Genomic DNA, 20,279 nt, shown 5'->3' with positions numbered 1-20,279 from the left:
ACCTTCCTTGCGTGTATGTGTTAGGAAAGAGAGAAGAAGAGAGCACGTGTGTGCATTTGTGTGTGTGCGCGCGTGTGTGTATGTGTGTGTGCGTTTGTGTATGTGTGTGTGTGTACAGATGTATAACATCCACACACACGCACATAACTATATTTTGTACTATTTTATGATGTTTTATGTTAAGTGTGAGAAGACATATTTTTCTGATGATGTTACATGATGTTCTGTAAACATGAGAGAGCGCAAACACGTGAGCTGTTGAGTCTGATGACCGACTACTTGTTGATAGCTCCAGTTCCTGAGGATTACACTATAAAATAATAATAATAATAATAATAATAATAAATAATAATAATAATAATAATAATAATAATAATAATAATAATAATAATAATAATAATAATAGGCTTGCATAGCGCCTTATCCCCCCCTTTTAGACAACGTCACAGATGAAAGATGGTGTGACGTAAAAATAATATGACGTCAGAACAAAATGACGATGCTCCAAGCCAAAGGTCAAATACCACTGAACCAATCAACACGATCGTCTCTCAATAACTGTGACAACAGTATTTAAAGAAATGATTAAAATGTATGATGTTAAGTTTTTCGCCAAAGATTAACATATTCAATCATCTTTTGAGCCGTGGGCTGTTCTTTAAGCTCAAACGATAAATCTAACGTTAAAACGGATATATAAATGTTTTAGTTATTTTAGTTTTTTTTTAGCTTATTTGTTTGTTTATTGTTGTTGTGCATTGACCCCAAAAAGATCTCACAGAAGTACGTTGGAGAATATTTTTATTTACACACTGCAGTCGTGGACGTTACCGTTCTAGACATCTACGTATTTAGACATTGTCCACAGAACAGGCCTACTTTAGCAGATATAGAGGTCAAGAAAAGATCGATGTCGGTAAGATGAATGGTCATGTTCGCGACCGACATCTTTTCTCGATGGGTTTTTTGACATTAGCATCGGAACTAAAGTCGAAGAAAAACGTGAGATCACGGGAGAAATACAATACAAAGCGGAAACACTAATGATATTAATGTGCTGGCTGCTCGGTGGTCGATGTTTTTAAACGAGCGGAGCTGCTTGACACGTCACGTAATGTCACAAAAGGGAGTCGTACATTACGGGGTCATTACGTCTCAAACTATAAATGTAAGGGTGGCATACTTTGTTCTACACCTTCACAGTAGGTGAACTTCATTAGACCAGCGAAGGACACAGTCAGCCTGTTTACTGATATTAATAGGCAATCAGCAACAAACAACAGGGAAAGGACAAATTGAGAGATTCTGTCGAAAAGTGGACAGTGTGGTGGTAGGGAAGCCCTTTCGAGGAATGAACATTTGCTGTCATTGCTCTGAAAACGTCAGGATATCGGCTGAAGGATCGTAAAATTTGAGAAGAAAAGAACGAAAATGTTAGCTTCACTGAAGCAAACGCTTTACAAAGATATATTTGAAAAAGGCAGCATGGAACAGTTAGAGCACATGGAATAAACGTCGTATCCGGATTATGTTAAAGTGTATAAAGTGTAAAGTGTATAAAGTGTACAGTAGGCGCATGAGATCCTACAGGAGAAGTTTGTTACCCAAAGGGTACCTCAATAAAGTACACAGATTTCGGTCAGACCCAGGCCATAATGTATGAACCAGAACAATGGCCGAAGACTGGAATTATGCAAGAAATGAGTCGCAGTGAGAAGTAAGAAGTAAAGCGAATATATGCTCAAAGAGAATTTCTCATTTATATTCACCCTATCCAAAACTGTTACTTTGATGGCCACTTTTAGTAGCGAGACACCAATGATGTCAAACTGCAAAAAAATGAAAAGGGAAAAACTGTAATTTAATATATCGATGTAGAACAAGTGTCAAATGACATTAGTAAAAATATCATATAAATATCTAGATAAAAAAGATACTTCACTCCATCCCCACTGGGGCGAGATTACACCAATAACCAGCATACAAGAAGCGTTCAGTAAGGTTTGCCAAGTTGTGATGCAGAATTTACAGAGCGTTTTCACAGAAATATCTACGGACTAAAGAGGTTATCTTTAAAAACTTCCAAAATATTATGTTTCTTAACATGATAGGAACTGGTAACTCAAGATTCAAAACACACACATGTTCTGTTTGCAAAAAAACATAAAAAACAACCGCAGTTCTGAAGCTCAAAATTAAAATGACATCCAAGATGTGCGAGATCGTGTCTTAGAAGGTATATTCCATGAAAATTAAGAAACATGTTTATGTGCATCTACACCAAACCTCTGTCATCCTGCATCGGAAACAGATGCATGGTAGATAACGGTGAATGGAAATAGTGGATGTGTCTGGACTTTTCATGAACCAAAATAACTGGAGATCTGCACATCATCTGGAGGAAAAGACGACCGCTAGAAACGTTGACATGATGGATATCTTTCAGTCAAGATTTCAATGCTTCTTGTTTCTTGACTCGAGTCTCTAGGACTTCCGACTACCTGTCAACTGACCTTGCTTGAAGTGCACTCTGGGAGGGCCAATAAATGGACGATCGATTTGCAGGTATCTCATGACAATGGGCGATCGATCATCTCGCAATTCAGTCTAATGGCAATGTCAAAGATTCCTCAAACTGCTTTTAGTCGCAAGTGAGAATATACAGACACTGAGCTGACGGTGAGGTTCTATCTCTTTCAAATATTAAAGTTTGCAAGTTTGTAAGTTGGCAGTCAAATGGAAGTCCTTTTTGCTGTATCATTTCTCTGACTGGACTGCGATTTGCAGTTTGACAAAAATTCTCACAACACAGTCTTTGTTTATTTGTGTTCCTGTCAAAGTGTCCACCTCACTTGCCATGTGACGCCAAACGAACTGTCCTGAAGTTACCCACATTACCTTGTTTAAAAGTGTTTCAAACGAATGTCACAGGTGGCTTATAAACATTCAAACAGGTAAAAAAGGTTCTCTTTGTTTGAGAGAGCACTTTCCCCTTTCTGTCACTCACTACCGCCACGTAAAACTCAAAACGTGTCTTGTCGCTACACTGTAAAAACCTGTGGTGTGATCAAGCCTTTAGTTCAGACATGATTCGATGTTTATTGTTTAGATAAAGAAAAAGTAGGTTACTTCACCCCTCCCCTCCCACACTGTGCTAAGATTCCGACTGTAAAACGAGATACAAGCACGTGACAATCCCTCAGTGTCAAGTCTCGAGACTTTTGACACCTTTACTTCTAAGGCTTATAGACAGGTAGCGAGATGCTCACAGACAGGGTTCCTTAGCGATCGACGATGAGGAGTTGGCTTGGGCGATGATACCTCGATGTCCAAAGTTGAGGCACTGGCAGTGTAAGGGCACATCATTGTCCAATGATCTGTCACTGGGGGAGAGAACTATTGTCAACGATGAAGCACTAGCAATGTAATCGGGCCCTCTCAATGTCTGTCGTTCAGGCACTCACAGTGAGAGGTCCTTCAAGGGCTGGTGAGAAGACTCCGTCGTTGAGGGACCAACGGTGAAAAGGCACCTCGGTGTTCTCATCGTTGAGGAGATGGCAGTGTGATAGACAGCATCTGTCGGCGAGGGACTGGCAGTGTAAAGGCACCTCAGTGCCCGATGTTGAGGCACTGGCAGTGTGAGCAGACCTCAGTGCCCGACGTTGAGGCACTAGTAGTGTGAGCAGACCTCAGTGCCCGATGTTGAGGCACTGGCAGTGTGAGCAAATCTCAGTGCCCGACGTTGAGGCACTCACAGTGTGACGACACCTCAATGGGTGCGAAGCTGACAGGGGCTGCGCCTTGCAGGGGCTGGGTGCTATTGTACACAAGGACCCAGTGGGCGCGGTACTGGTCAACGCACTGGCCTGCCCCACACTTACTTCTCGGTCGTCTGAAAAACAAATAATAATAATAATAATAAAAAGAAGAAGCATTAACAAGGACTAGAAGAGATGTCAAAACTGTTTTTTGTTGACTGGATGAGAGTGAAAAACGGAAAAGAAGGGCCGATGATGAGCGATTTGGGTGGGAGTGCGTGGGTGTGGGTACTTTTGGAATAAGTGTTTATGTCATTCACCTCAGTGTCAATGACCTCCCTTACCTTGGATCTACGTTTGGGCACCTGTCAGCAGTAAGATATGAGTACTGTTGTTCGACATTATGTAAGACGGACTCAGCTCTGTCAGTAAGTGTAAACTCCAACAAATTGAGATTCTACTGTAATTGTTGTACCCCACTGGTTATTTATTTTGGATTATTATAAATCATAAAATTGAGAAAATTCTAGTTCTGGGCTAAAAGTTCACAGGAAGTCCAGTGGTAGATCTTTTGTGCTTTGTTTCAAGAAAGAACCCGTACTGTCACAGACCACAGACTTATGCATGTAGCGCAGTGCCGTGACACTGTGAACTCTGTGTTGAGTGATCACTTCCTGCTGACCTCGCCAAGGCCGTGGCCTTGACATTGTCCCTACTCTCTGACTGCGCTGTGACCGTAAAGAACACAAAGTAAGCATTTAACTGTAACCTCTAGTCTGGGCGCTGGCTGTCTAAAATTCAGCCAAGATATGCGTGAATGAATGAAAGGATGATTGGGGAGATACTCTTTTAATTTTAATTTGTTAATTTCTTTATGTTTATTACTAATTATTTAATTTCTTTTCAGGCTATGTCTTGTCTATAATCTCTGAACTTGTCTCCTATATCCCAGCCAGACTATACTTCTTCGTCTGATGACAATGTCTTAACTATTCCTGTCACCAGAACAACAATAGCTGGTAAAATGATTTTTAGTTACTGTGCAGTAAAATAATGGAACGCTTCCCTCTTACATATCTGCCACCTACCCATGATTGACTCCTTCAAATGAGCATTAAAACAATCTTTTTTAATTATGTATTGCTCCTAACAACATTCCACACAATGCTAGGCCATCTTCAACCCTTTCCTTTATCTCGATTAATTTGGCCACTTCCCTGCTCGTCTTCCTCTGCAGAATTCGCATTTCTTGTTACAAGATTCATCTTTGGGTTTTCTTATTTAGTCTTTTATTAGTTATCAGTACTGGTTTATCCTTTCGTCCTTCGTTTTGTTGTCTATGTCTTGTTCTTGTCTCAAGCGTTAATAGCACGCTTCTTCCGAGCGTGAGGATGCGTTATATAAATCACATATTCGTTATTATTATATTTTTTATGAAGGGAGTACCGAATAATAGACAATGGCGGTAGTTTAACATGAGGTACAAGAGTATGGACTATCGTAAAGCCGTTTTGTATAACAACTCTCTCGCGAGAGAATGCGGTCCCTACGAAGTCAAGACAACCATCATCGTATTGTTTACGCACATCAGATGAATGGCTTGCTGTAGCTTTCAAGATGTAAAGTGTTTGTCTACCATGACTTGCCGTGTCTTACGCCACCTTTGGCATCTCTTACATAGGGTTGAAGGAAGACAAATGCCACATTGCAGCATGGATAAGCCAGGGCTTCCTTGACGAACCAAATATAACAACGCCGTGTTATACCGGGACAGAAGGACCCTCTGTGTGAGGCGTCCTGCCATCACTCCTGGCTGGCCGCGGCGTCTGAGGTCGCGACATTTCCACAGTTAGAAACAAGAAGACTGATGATGATGACATTCATCATCAATCGATCAACTATGATTGATGATAAAACATAAACTACAATCCTATTGTCTGGTATTGGGCAACAGCAGTAACTGTTACATTTAAACTTACCGCTGTAAGAATATCGCTTGTTACTTCTTCATAAGAAGATTTTGGCTATATCGTATTGGATACATTAATACGGACACAGACCCATCGCCATACTGTATTATTATTATTATTATTTTTATTTATTTTTTTTGTATTTTTTTTTTGGAGGACAAAATGGCCTGGGTCTATCTCGATTGCGACTACACAATAGAGAATTTTCTGTCTCTCCTACATGAGGAGCCACTATCTAGTTTTCTTGTTTCATGAATTTGAATTTTTAAAGCAGCATTCAATGCATTCTGATTGGTTCTTCAACAAAGACGCAACTTCCGGCTGAACTGTTTGAAACTCAAGGCCAGATGTACTGTAAATAATCTTTGTAGGTTTCATTTCTATTCCTTGTGCTTGCACGAAGTTTAAGTTTGGAAAATATTACCATTCTCTTCAGTTGAAATAATTTTTTTTTGTGCAATATAATTGATCTTAATTTACTTGTGACTTCTAATTCACTACTATCGTCTGCCAGATTATAGCCAGTTATTCCAGACGTTTAAAAAACTGAAAACGCCTGCAAGCTGAGACTAGTTCAGTGAACATGTATACCATAACTGCCTCCAGACTGGACAATGGTTTACTGTTTGTTTTAAACAAGACGACATTGTCTACACGAGTCGTAACTACGTCAATGAAACAGAGTTGCCTCTAACAAAATTTCGACAGAATCAACAAATAGCGAAAACAAGTTTGTATCATGTCAGATCGTGTCTGCTTGGGTCACGAAAATGTTCCTCTGCATTACCACGACTGTACTCGAGTCCGACAAAAATTAAAATAGGAAAGTGTGTCCCCCATAAAACCAGCTTCCAAGTCCCAGATGAGCTCACGAGACTGCCCCCATCCCTCTGAGGGAGGTTTTTTTTCCAGCAATCGGCGTTTTATGTCTCACCACCTTCATCCTACCACATCCCCACCCACCCCAAAATGCGTTCAACCGGGAAAACGAGACAGCAACATCTTCTCCTCTGTCACACGTTATCCGCTTCAAAAGACCCGTCACCTTGTACTGTCAGCACCCCTCATTCTCTCTCGCACCCCACACTTCAACCCTCCTTGTTTCAGTGGATCTTAGTCTTGCGAATCGGTTCCCCTCTACGCCACAACCAACTCTGGGTTTCTGTCCCTCTCTCTGTGTTTTGTTTATGTTTTTTTAGTGCATAATCACTCACATATACAGTAGATATGTGGAAAACTTAAATAACTGTCATATACTAAATATAAATACCAAACATGATCACACGTGTCGGAATACGGTCTGTGATTACATGTTGCACGGGACCTTCACCCTCTGGTGTCGGGCGCTCAGCGTTGTGGGGGTCAAAGGGCGTCCTCTTTGTGTCCGTCTGAAAGTGTGCCTTGTGAAATATAATATCATCACTTGTCCTTGTTTGGAAGTTTACTGAAAGGTTGTCTGTAGTATGCATGCCTGGGGGTATCAGTAACACACTTCTATGGAAAGTGCTTTTCATACAGACACAAAATCTCATATTGAGACAGAGACTATACACACGGGAAGAAATACACAGATACATATTAACAGCTATAAAGACAAGAACGAGAAGGAGAACGCTGCACAGGAAGCAGGTCATACAAAAAACAGTAAAAGTATAGCGAGTAAAAAAAAAAAAAAGGTAAGTTTGTAGTTGTTATTAATAATGATGATGATGTCATCGGCCACTTCATTTAAAAACCGTTCCGCTTCCACACGTAAGCGTTATGTTTTGCATGCAAATGACAAAGAAGAATAAAAAAAATTGTATTAGCATTTGCTGTCACCAAAATGGAATGTGCACCTGAAAAAAATGTCAGATATTTTGCAGCAAACCTTGACTTTAACAGCCCTCGGCCAGACCCCAGACTTTCTAACGCTCGACCTCAAAACTCCGTGTAGGGCTTTCACGTTTCCTCCTTTTCATTGTCTTTATTTTTTAAAGTTCCATTGCTACTGGCGTCATGGTTTAGAATATTTCCTTTGGGCATGACTTGATGTTTCTATTTTAAATGATACATGCTTGTTTTCAAGCCTAATATGGAGGCCAGTCTGGGGAAACAGACTCGGTTTTAAATAACACAACGGAAATAGAACATGGGTACAAGAATAGCAGGTGAGTGTGTATTTTGTAGTATGTGCATGTCTGAGTCCGCGTGAATGGGTATATGTTTGAATATTGAGAGTTTATATTGTTCTATATTGTTTAAACTTTCTTCGATGTGAATGAATATAACTGTGTCTAGACGCAAAGACGAGGTATCAATACCAGTCTGTCTGCATGTCTGTCCACGATACCATTAACCAAAGTCTGGGATCTGATAGCCTACCACTTGTTTAACAGATTATTAACAGAGTTAGGCGTTTCTCTCGTCCTTCATCTACCTTTACCTTTCCTGGTGAATCAGGTGTCCATTCCTTCCTATGGTAGCTGCTAGGTATGCAAGTGCAACCTTGTATTCCAAGTTGAGCCTAATAACCACTAGGCACTGACTTTTATGTTTACCTTTTCTTGTTGGTACCTAGAGTCTGACGCTACCCCTGACACACAATCACAGCTTACATGACCCACAGACCAGCACACCTACTACCAGTCTATTGGAATTGCCACAGCCATCAGCAACTGAAATAAAAGCTCCTTTTGTACACTTGCTAAAATCACTGCTGTTCAAACATCACTGAACAGAGCATTTCAGAGAGAAGGGAGCTTTCTGGGGTTGGGGTATTCTAACAGAACACTGAAGAACTTTCGATACTTACTTGCACCGGCCGACAGGGATAAACTGAAACATGTGTTGCAGGTGAACCACTTTGTAAATCCGCCCGCCTATCGTGACATTGAGTGGGGTGGCGTACTCCATTATTCTGCAACAGCACCAAACCGCCAGTGACAGTACCCACTGTGGCATCATCCTTAGGGATCGGAAAATTAATAATTTGGGCCTTATGTCAACTTTATATTACACCAACAATCATGTCCATATCACTCATCCATACCAACACTTACTACTATTTCTCTCGCTTCGATAGGGAAATGCAGGTGATTGTCGTCCTTCATTATATAATGTGTCACCAGTCCTGAGTGGTTAGTATTTCTCTCTCTCTCTCTCTTGCGAATTCAAGTACCTCTTGTCAAATCGGCAATTTCTTGGGTGTGTTCATACACTCCTACTTTCGTTATTACTTAGCATGCGCACATTTGTACACAAACACACAGGCGCACGCATTTTTACATACGTACCAAAATACAGATGCTCCTCTACTTACGATATTATTTCTCGATAAACCCAATCGCAAGTAAGCAAGAAAATATCGAAACTCCACTTTCAAATGCACCAAATCAACCAAATATCTCATCAAACATGTTTACAACAGTTATAAGTGTACATTTGCAGGGCTTCTGCTACACAAAAAATGCGTACGCATTAAAACGGAGACCCCTTCGATTTTCGTCAATGGTCCCATTCAATTGGCGAAGAACAGGGACCCCTTAAAATCTGTCCCTGGGACCCCAAAGAATTTAGCCTTAGCAGAAGCCCTGCATTTGGACAAAATTTATCTAACACAAAAATTGTATTTTTAAAGTTATTTTGTGTATGTTTTAAAATTCACAATTCAAATAACTGTTTTAACTTCATGTGTCTCGATTCTTCCCAATCATTAAGTTGTCAAAATCGTAAAAATAACCATCGTATCTCGGGGATCGTCTGCGCGCGATGGAAGAGAAGAATGCGAGTGACTGAGTGAGACAGAGAGAGAGAGTGAAGGAGCAGGGAAGCGAGGGAGCAGGGGAGCGAAACCAACTTACGTTTCACAACAACCTGAAGGGTTGGCAGTCGTCCCTGGATCGAGATTTCCAGTGCGTGGATTGCTTCCACTGTCGATAAACGATTGGTTGCTGGTGCTGTTGGGAGGAGCGACTGGCAGGGTGAGATCCCCCGTCACCGGCACGGAGTTGGACGGCGGGGTGTTGCTGAAGAGTCCCGGGTACAGCTGCGTGATCATCTCCTCCATGGGCATGACGCGCCGCACGCACCTGGCGCACGCGTCGTTGCAGGTCCACCACTTGTTGTGGTTGGCGTGTGTCCCCATCACAAGCAGCTGCATCAGGACAAGATGGAGGATCGCAAGCAGTGAGTCTCTCGGACCTATGTGGACAGAGTAGCAACAGCATTACAGCAAATCTGGAATTAAGTCTCATTCTCATCTCTCTGTCTCTCGTAATACTGTTACACAGCAGTATGGGAATACCTTAAACGTAGCAGAATCTATACATGTAAGTGAAATGATAAGTGTGTATGTGTGCAAACAAGTCCTTGCGTAAGCTTGTACTTATAATCAGAGTTTACTGTAAGACCTCATGTCTTGACAAGAACCTTAGATAATGACCAATTTAAATTTACTGTTTATCTCACACGAATATTTTTCTTGTTCATTTTCTCATAAATCAAATGAGGAAATTTTATTCATACACTCTTCAAGTCACCTGCTCTCTCTCTCTCTCTCTTTTAATTATCTTCACACCAAATTCTGATCTTGATTATTTATCTTCTGCTTACGTTGTATATATTATTCCTGTTTTACTTGGTAATCAACAAAAGTATTCAGGTCAATTCAGATTGTTTTCTCTATGATTCTTCTTCTACTCTCTCTTTCTTCTGTCTCTTATTCCATATGTCTCTCTTAATCTTTTGTCCATCTTGTTCCTGTTTCAAAATATTTCCAGTGAAGATCGATTATCTTGTACTCAGATCTCGCCTCAGGCATGCGGTTCGTTTTCTCCAAGTGGCATCTGTTTACAGAGCCGGCAACTTTATGATGATGTAGGCTTCGTTGACGCAAAACATCAATCTTTACCCATCCTCCTCTTTAAATATGTATGAGTGTGCTTCTGTACACAGACTTGTGCTTTTTCTTATCCTCGTCCATAGCTGTTTCGTGGCAGGAGGTAGAAGCGTATAGGAATTGAAAGAATACAACTTCGACAGCCTTCGACATCATTTCCATGAAGACGGATCCCAGTTTTCTTTGTCCAATCTTTTATGTCTGAGAACAAAAACTGCACTTGCAAACCGTCTGAGAGAAGTCGAGGTGGACAGAAGGACGTCAGCATGGCAAGATCGTTTTAGTTTAACAAACAAAAATAAGGCGGACATTATGTACCATTGATTGTTTATACGGATCTGAACCTGAACCAGCTTATTCCCTCCGGGATTCCGATCTGGACAGTGATGTCCGTTCACCTAAGAGGCACAAGGAAACCAGGTTAAAGATTATAGAATTTGGCAAAGAACGTTTTTACAAGTTTTTGAAGATTTTTATCTGCCGTCCTTGGGTATGAATCCTAAACCGTTTTCAACAAAAATCGCCAGCTGACAGAGGTGTGGGAGCCACTGTCTTGACTGTCATCTCTTTTTCGCACCTGCAGTCAGTTTTGAACTCCATGCAACAAAAGAGCTCTTGGTAAGGATATGATCTACACCAGGTCATGTGACTTTAAAAAACCAAGGATAAGCTTAGTCAGCAAAGGGTTGGACATCAAGGACAATACATTACCTAGAAGAAAAATTATGGATGTGGTTTGCATGTTTACCCTACATACATTCCTCTCCCTTGTGTTACGTCTCCTGCCTCCCACCCGCCATTCCTGTCCCCCAACAAAAAATTCTTTCATAACTATAAATTAAACAAATAAGTAATTCTAATCCCGGCGTGCAGTTGTGCGCAATAATTATTTCCCCTAACCTCTGACCCGGCCAGAATCAGACAAGAATAAAGTGTCTTAAAACGAAATGTGCATTTTTTTTACTGGTGTGGGGTGGTGGAGAAGTGTTAGTTCTTGCTTGTCGTTGCCATAGATAATCATCTGTAGTGAGGCAATCACACAACCCTAACCCTTTACACTGTGCAACATTTTTTTTTTAAGATTAGTAATTCTATATAATTAAAGCATGATGATTACACTGGTAAAATTGACTGATAGCTAGCACGTCTCACTTTCAAGCTGCAAACCATTTTCTTTATTCAATAGGATATACGGACATGATATAATATTACTTTTCGACTGTTTTTGTGAAAAATGATGCTGGGGTCTTTACTTTCCCTCTGTAAGAACCAGCAAAAAATGCCCATCATCTTCAGACTGTACTTTTCTTTTCAATGGTCTTCAGTGACGAGATGTCTTGATGGAATCGTTCCCCTTGTTCATTATTGACATTACTTAATCAGTTATGGGAAAAGAAATGCATATGTGAATGAAGAAAGTGTATTTTTAGGGACATTCGGGCTCCAACTTTCTAGTAATCAGTTAGCATCTTTGCCACCAAATCTTTACAATCATCAGATTTCTTTTTGCTAAGAAACCCATCGACAACCGCTCTGAAGGAGAGCCAAGCTTCCAGTTCAAAATTAGTCAGCATCTCTGATTTGTGAACCTTTCAAAAACTCCTTCCTTTATTTTAGCATCTCTTAATTTAGGAAACTTCTGAGTTAGATATTGGGATCCTTGTGAATATCTGACATTCTTAGTATACGGCCCCAGCTACACCTCGCCATCGGATCCTGATCTGGTCGTCCTTCCCAGTTGGAACCATATGCTTCCATCGTACTCTATAGAAACACCTTCAGATATCACATGCACGAGGGTATGTCTGGGTGGCGGGTATGAATATGTTAGGAAGGCAGGGACGACAAGACAAAGCAACGATTTACTGCATCGTTAGGTGACGGTGCGTGTTTATCTGCAACAAAATAAAACTAAATTGGGAAGGTAAGAACACGTGTTTGAGGGGGAAAACTAATCTGATCCTATTTATCAACTGGAAAGACAGGGGTGTGTATATATAGAAGAGATAAGAAAGAACGATATACGTAAACAAGAAGTAATGGATGAACAAAGAATAAACAAAAGAACAAGAAAAATGAATGAATACACGAACAAAAGAAAAATGTGTGTACACACGAACGAAAGAGTAAATGAACAAACGAACGAAAAAATTATATGAAAGAACGAAAGAATGATAGAAGAAATAAAAGAAGAGGACATGCGTTTTTTCAAGCCAGGTTTTCAAAACAGGCCGAAAAAAATTTAAAAGTTTTATTCTAATTACCGCAGAGTAAAGTGGCGAGATTCTGATTACAACAAGGTTACCTGTTACAGAGGGGCACAGAGAGAATAATTCCACTTTAGACAGTGTTACTTGTCAAGAGAGATGTACAATGATGCATAATATTACATACAACCCAAAGTTGATTATTTCATAAATAAATATATGACCTTTTTTAACTACCTCTACCTGACACCAGTCAATAATAATAATAATAATAATAATAAAATAATAATAATAATAATAATAATAATAATAATAATAATAATAATAATAATAATAATAATTTGTATAGTACTGAAATACAAAAACTGAGTTGATGTTTAGTACATGTAGAAACGGAAAGATGGGCATCGTATAAAGATGAAGTCCAAAAGACAAAGAAGACACAGAGATCACAGTCAGGACAAAATTAATCCATTCAGTAATCGGTAGGAGAGACTAATCACTAACTATAAAATTGGTTGGGGGAGGGGAGAGAGAGAAGGGTGAAGAGAGAACCCATGTTAGACTGTGTTCAGGAGTAGCGCTCACGGAAAAGATATTTTAATGCACGTTTAAAAGGTGAGCAAGCGGCAGATATAAAATGGAAAAGAGTTGTTTTCTGCCCCATTACTCACAAGCTGGTGACCATAGTTTTATTTTCAGTCACATCAGAAGTTTTTTTTTTATTATTCTTTACAGTAAATAAGTCTGTATGTGTGCTTGCACGTCAGTGCATCAACATGCACGGGCACACACACACACACAAACAAACAAACACAGACATAAACAGAGCTTGAAATCAGGTACAATTAAAAAACCCAACCCACTAAACTCTCATTCCACCTATCACTAAAGTGAAAACTTTGCACTAAAGCAACTTTAACTGTATCAGCTGTAACCCTCGGCTCCCAGACTGAGGACAGAGATTTAAGTGCCTGTCGCGGATCACGGGTCAGGTCTGCTCTCGGCCATCATCCTAACACTAACAAGAAGACTCTTGCCGACAAAACACTTAAAAATGTTTAAAACAGATGCGAAGTGTCGTCAAGGATCTCCTTGTGCTTTTACTATTCCCAGCACACGGGGATTATAACGATTCACGACAGAACATATCTTCAGAATTTTTTTCTCCTCACTGTTTGCTGTCTTGACTGGATGTGATGTGTTCCATGTGCAACTAGACCATACTCGATACAAATGACCTTCTTAGAATTAATGTACATACTTGTATACTTGCTTTAGAACTAAATGTTTCTATCAAGGCTGATCCATGTAAATTTTCAACTTAAAGTGTCATGAGGACAGAGCTTGGACATCTCTGGAGCATAAGTTTCAAGTCGTTGTGTTCTCTAAGGATGGCCAGAGAAGACGATTGATACTTCTCGGGATATCGAACATTTTCAGAAATGTATTCCTACCCTTCAAAAAAAATTTTTAACTACAGCAGCGGAATACGGTGTACAACATTAAGCAGAAAGTATGTCGGACCAAAACAAGTCAGTCACACGGAGAAACATTCCTGACACGTTCTGATAGAACGACAGACAGTCGCCTCCTGACATGCTCCGTTTCCCGGACAACAACTGTGGAACATGGTCTACTGATTAAAGGGCCTGCACTGTGCTGGAGGTCATGCACTCGAGTTATGCAACTTGACATCCTGGTATGTGCAGTGATGTCACCTCGCTAGCGATTGGTTGAAACAGTCTTTCTTCCGTGATTTTATTGGCTGAGGAAGGAACGCAGCTACCGGTGGTCGATCTGACCGACATATCATGTCGCCCTGTTCTTGCTGCACAAACTGCGAGAAGGTTGTAACCTGCTTTCCCATCATAATCTTTTTCGTAAAAGATTTATGAAAAGAGGAGAAACCTTTTCCTGAAAGACTCTCAAAATTTGAGAATGATCGGTTTCAATTATCTAATTCGAATTATCCCCGGATCACTGTGCAGATAGTTTTCGAGGTAAATAAAGTACTGCGTTTTGTCTAAACATAAAACCTCTAGTGTCTTATTGTCCACGCATATATCGTGAAGGTCTATAAGAGAAAATACAATATTTAGTTTTCTCAAACACAGTGTGATAAATGCGTTTTCTGCTGTGAGGCAACTTCTGAGCAAGATGCCTAAGGAATTTATGTCACTTCGTGCTACTTTAGTAATTGATATTACTTTGCTTAAAGGTTTTTTCAACTTTAGGTGATTTTTGAAAGCTTTTATAAATGTTTAATTCAATGTTTTTCTCTAAAACTTTATTGCTCGTACTTAAGAATGTAAATTTAATTTGTTAAGTGGTTTTTGTGTGTGTGTGTGTGTGTGTGTGTGTTATTACATCATGTTTCCGTGCTGTCCACCCCGCCTCCGGCAAATTCACTCTTGCGCGAAAAAAAACCCAAAGCTGCACACTCCTACAACATCGAATTAAAAGAAATATAATTAAAAGTTAAAAAACAAAAATGAAAATAAAAGGAAATAAAATAGACAAATAAGCAAGCAGAGCAGGTCTGAAGAAGGATGAAGCGCCTACCTTGAATAAAATGACTGTCTGTTTAACATTGTTGGGGTTAATGCTTACATCGGCTTTTCTAAACACCTGTTGTGAAAATACGAAGAAATATAACTGTTTCCACACCCATGGTACAACCACAGCAGCGGCAAAAATATTCATGTGCCATTTTTAAATCCTGTTTCTTAATCGCACTCTCTTGTTTTCACGTCCATGAATGCGTGCAGCGGCGAAACTACATTTTTCATGCTGTACACAAACTAAACTTTAAGCTTGACGCAAATCATTTGTATTTCTCCAATTTATGAGATTTTCACAAGGGCAGAATAAAAAAAATCCCTGCTATGCTTTGGACCAAGGGTGGGCAATTAATTTTCCCAAGGGGCCGCATGAGACATTGGGATGTTTTTAGAGGGCCGGACTAATATAGTTAACTCAGTTTTACCCAATACTGTATACATAGTATATATACGGGCGGGCGGGCCGGTCAGAGACAGGAGGCGGGCCGGATCCGGCCCGCGGGCCGGCCTTTGCCCAGGTCTGCTTTGGACTATCTACACTGCGCTTAAAGGACTAGTAGGATGGAAATGTGTTGCTGAGTTATACTCTTATCCCATATTTTGTAAATAACCCTCTTCCGTTCTCGAGATACATGCCTACAAACATCTCCTTGCACGGAAAGTGGGTAAAGTCTTCACAATGTAAACGCATCCATGAAATATCCTGATGACTGTTGACCATCTCGCTGGTGATTCTAGTAGGTGTGTGTGTGGTGGATGGGTTGTTCAGGTATTTACCTAGAATATCTTGCACTGAATCCTGCACAATCATTGGAAAAATATGAATCCCTACTAGTCCTTTATACACTTACCCTAGTGGAACAACAATTTGCTGACTAACATAAAGCATAATGAAGATAAATGCCTACTAGGCAGCATGGTAACAGAAATAAGCCAGAAAAATGGGAGAAAGAGAGAAAACTGCACTGAACCGTATTGCATCTGCCACTCACATTAACAAAGTATTCGAGGTGTGAACAAGTTTGACTTATTAGGATGGGTGGCAGGAGATGCGCCAAGAAGGCTTGATACAATATCACTCACCTTCCGGTTGCAGACCTATGAGAGAGACACGAACACAGACGAGAGAAAGAGAGAGAAATGACTAGAGCAGCATAGGTCAGCAATAAGCAAGCGGAGAAAAAAAAAAGACAACCCCGCTCCATATGACAAAATATTTTCCGTGAATGATGTGGCATGTCAGTGTCTTAATTCCGCAGTATTTTAAATCTGTGAGAAACAAAGCTGCGCCCCACACCAAAAGCAAAACAACTCTACCCCACTCCCAGAAAAAAAAATCCTAAAAGCAATTTCTTGTTTAATGTAACTTCTGTGAGTTATGTGTAACATTAGCACTGAGTTTTTATAACCGATTTGAAACTAACGGATACACACTGGCTGGCTCTACCGGAAGTCTAAAAGCCGCCATACTGGTTCTCACTATCTTGAATATCCTACTACAGTATACACGTAGTTTATAAGCTTCATATTCTTTGTCTTCTTGAACTGCTTTGGTTCTTTGCGCAAGTGCAGTGCGCATCGCCATCCATCATCCGGGGACTCAGCTGAAATAGTTCCCTTGTGGACGCAGCTTTGATGACAATGATAACAGTCTCGTAAATGTTCTGCTTTCTGTCTTCTTTGATCATGTGAGTCGATCGCTGTTTACACCGAACAAAACACCGATAAGGGACAGCAAGTCCAGTTCGACACCAAACCCGTTCAGACATGACGGCGCGCTTACACTTGGCATCCATGATTGCTAGCATCATCAAGGGGCAGCCGGCCGTGTACAAACATTGTGTGTTGCCAATAGTGCATACCTATCTATAAAGGTAGTAGTCACACATGATTGTTATCTGCAGACACCGCAGATTGAGAGCACACTGGACAGGTTAGTCCGAACCTCAGCGACATCAATCTTGCGCAGTGAACGGGAAATGACAGTCTTGATAGATGAACGCATTTTTATTGTCAAAAGCCAGTTTAAACATACTCAGAAATGATCGAACGCCATCCTATCCTGAACGGAGCACAGACTAGAGAATCACCCTACCCAGTGTATACCCCCGGCTGAGTAGGGACTTGCGTAAATTATTCAAGGTGAAAGGTCAGCAACATTTTGGCTTAATAGCAGAAGCAAATAAATCGGTTGATGAGTCAACCGATCTTGCAAGTAAAATTAATCTGGGACATTTTGTAGGTGGATATGAGATGATTTTGCAACGTTGCTGAGTAAGTCGATGCAGACATGAAGGAGAATGGATCCTCCTCCCTCCCAGACACTCAACATGAATAAAACAGATCCTTATTTGTCCTTCATTCAATAGCTGGTTTACTTTGGGAAATTTGAAACCAAGACCGCTAAGAGTTGGAAGAAAAGGCTGATGAAAAAGAAAGGTTGAGAGAGAGAGAAGAAGACTGCAGACAGACAGGAAACTATGAAAAAGACATTTATTTCTAAACATTTCGCAGTGGCAGACCACCTCTCTACTATTTAAACACACGGGACCTTGATTCTGGATAATGTAAATGCAAGAAACCGGGGCCTTGTTTCTATGCTTTTTTTCTGAGACCGATTGTGACATGCAATGGGACAGCAGTAAATAAACCCAAAAAATTTAATGCATCTTCCACATTTATGTTCGCTCCCACATAAACCACACACCGTCTCTCGCGCTGACACCCTGAAATATGTCCTGTGTGCACATTTTTCATCAGCTCCCTCTACCACCAATACTCCCCCTACTTGTTTCCAGTCTAAGTAGAAGACAGAGTTGCCAGTCGTTGACAAAAACTCTTTTGAAAATAATGTATATTTTTTCATCCATTCTTTCTTTTTGTTTGTTTTTTCTCCTTTACTATATATTTATATAATAACAAGATACGTTGTTGTGGTGACAGGAAGAGTAAGGAGGCGATCATCAGACGACGAGCGGAGTTGTCTAGCTGGGATGTAAGGGATGTGCGAAACAAAGTACAACGAGAAACGAATGTAGGAACAGACAAGTGGTGCAAAATACATCTTGAAAATTATCTGGCTCATCTAAAAGGTTCCCAGTTCTATCATTTTATCCGTACTTTAAACGCTCTCGTTAAAGCCACCATCACTTTCACATATGCACATCTTTTCCGAGAACGGCGCCTTCTCTTGCCAGACTTGGATTCGAACTTCTACCTCTCACACGGAGTCCAAGTTCAGGTCGCGTGGCCCTTGAAGTTTCCATAGTCTTTATGGTCCGTTGTCCCTGATTGGCTCCTTCCATCAAAGTTGTCTAACTCAGAAGTCCGACTGTCTCGAGAGTTCTTGCCCTCCTAACTCTCGTCTCGGTCTCGAAGAAAGTCTTTTGACTTTGAAGAAAGCTGAGGACGTGTCGACGTGTGACCCAGTGACGATATGTACCCGTGAAGTTCTTTCTCCCTTACCTACTTCATGCACTCTCTCTCTCTCACACACACACACAGAAGATGATCTTTGGCTGTAGACGCGTCTAGACTTTTATTGTGGAGATATCCTTGTCCCATTTAACAAGGAATGATGGGAGGATTTGAGAGAAAACGTGTTTAGACTATTTTTCACACCTGAGTTATTTACAAACGTTATCCATGACGAGAATACGCTTCCATTAAGGAAAATTATATGGAAAAAATAAAAAGATCTTACCCCAAAAGTTTACTTTTCTCATCTTTGTCATCCACGCATCCATGGTAAAGTATCTCCACATCTGTAGTTGGTAAACACTTTATTGGCTGACAAACGGTGTCAGACACTTCCTGCTCACCTCCGTCACTTCGCCATTTGAACGTGCGGTCTGAGCGGCCGAGAGCTGTATTACGGGTATGAGGACTCAGCATAACAAGACTCGAAAACTATACTACAACCTTTGAGGTATTTGTTTTTGAAAACGAAATTGATTTTTCTCAGTTCAAACATGACAGATCGAAGCCTGTGTCACCTATGTCCATGGTATCCAGTAACGGAGAATTTGGATAACACAGATCCAGGGTGGCTTCCTCTGGAACTGGAAAAAGATGTCTGTTTAACGACACCGAAGCGGTATCACTGATGGCGATCAGACTGCACCTGCACCACAAGGAATAATAAAATGTTTGCCAAACACACGGCAGTAAGCACCGTTAGTCTGCCGCTCGGGTGTTTAGGAAGTTACCTACTGACTTCTGAAGTTCACACCGAGTTGGTACGGTCGAATTTCAGTAGAACATTTGCCGCAGGCGAGTAAGTGAGTCTGACCGGGTTAAGACTGTAGGTGGAAGCAGCATCTCAACCAACAGACAAAACGATTTGTGTCCTGCGTCTACGTGCGCCAGCCAGACTCACCTCCGCCGCACAGGTGAATGGAATAACTGACGAGCCTCGCGTAGTCTTAAGAACTACCGCAAGAGGGCCGGAAGGAGGGTGAAGTTGGGGTGAGGTCATATAAGCCATGCCTGGCGGGCCCTCTGCCCTCCCCTACATCCATCCACCCACCCTTCCTGTCGCACGTCGCCGCGCCTCACCCGCTGGCCCAGTGTCTCCGTGACTTGGTCCAGTCTACCTGCTGGAAGCGAGCGTCTGTCACCACGACAGCAGTATGTCTCTTCTCAGGTGAGGGGTGCAGTTTACCGCCACCCACCCCTACTTCATCCACTTACTCACGTATTTATCTTGACACTGCCGGTACCAACAGGGAAATCACAATTAGGAACTTCCTAGGGCCAGTCTTCCTATTATCCCCTTCTCTGTATATGTGTGTGTGCGTGCGAGCATTTGTCACGTGATGAACTTCCTTGATCTTTTTAATGAGTTACATAAAAAATAATTATAGAGATCTTACCCCGTCTTCCCTGCCATGTAAAAGAAC

General features: G+C 41.0%; 1 protein-coding gene across 1 annotated transcript; it reads right to left on the bottom strand.

Moving 5' to 3' along the window:
• Positions 1 to 1,840: 1,840 nt before the first annotated feature.
• On the bottom strand, positions 1,841 to 19,396 carry LOC112554709. Its single transcript, XM_025222681.1, has 4 exons — positions 19,082 to 19,396; positions 9,571 to 9,910; positions 8,523 to 8,627; positions 1,841 to 3,892 (listed from the first exon to the last, which is right to left on the bottom strand). The coding sequence occupies exons 1-4, from the start codon at positions 19,140 to 19,142 to the stop codon at positions 3,730 to 3,732; spliced, it is 669 nt and encodes a 222-aa protein (XP_025078466.1). The 5' UTR covers positions 19,143 to 19,396; the 3' UTR covers positions 1,841 to 3,729.
• Positions 19,397 to 20,279: the final 883 nt, after the last annotated feature.

Source organism: Pomacea canaliculata, linkage group LG13 (genome assembly GCF_003073045.1).
Source record: "Pomacea canaliculata isolate SZHN2017 linkage group LG13, ASM307304v1, whole genome shotgun sequence".
Taxonomy (NCBI): domain Eukaryota; kingdom Metazoa; phylum Mollusca; class Gastropoda; order Architaenioglossa; family Ampullariidae; genus Pomacea; species Pomacea canaliculata.
The sequence above is the reverse complement of the archived record's forward strand: the minus strand, read 5'-3'. Positions and strand labels throughout refer to the sequence as shown.

What these genes read in the sequence shown, in the direction of transcription:
- LOC112554709 (XM_025222681.1), bottom strand. Translation starts at nt 19,142, where the DNA reads ATGTGGAGATACTTTACCATGGATGCGTGGATGACAAAGATGAGAAAA. An exon ending in CCTTCAGGTTGTTGTGAAAC is followed by an intron (nt 8,628 to 9,570) that starts GTAAGTTGGTTT and finishes GTGCTGTTGCAG; the next exon opens with AATAATGGAGTACGCCACCC. An exon ending in ATCCCTGTCGGCCGGTGCAA is followed by an intron (nt 3,893 to 8,522) that starts GTAAGTATCGAA and finishes TTTGTTTTTCAG; the next exon opens with ACGACCGAGAAGTAAGTGTG.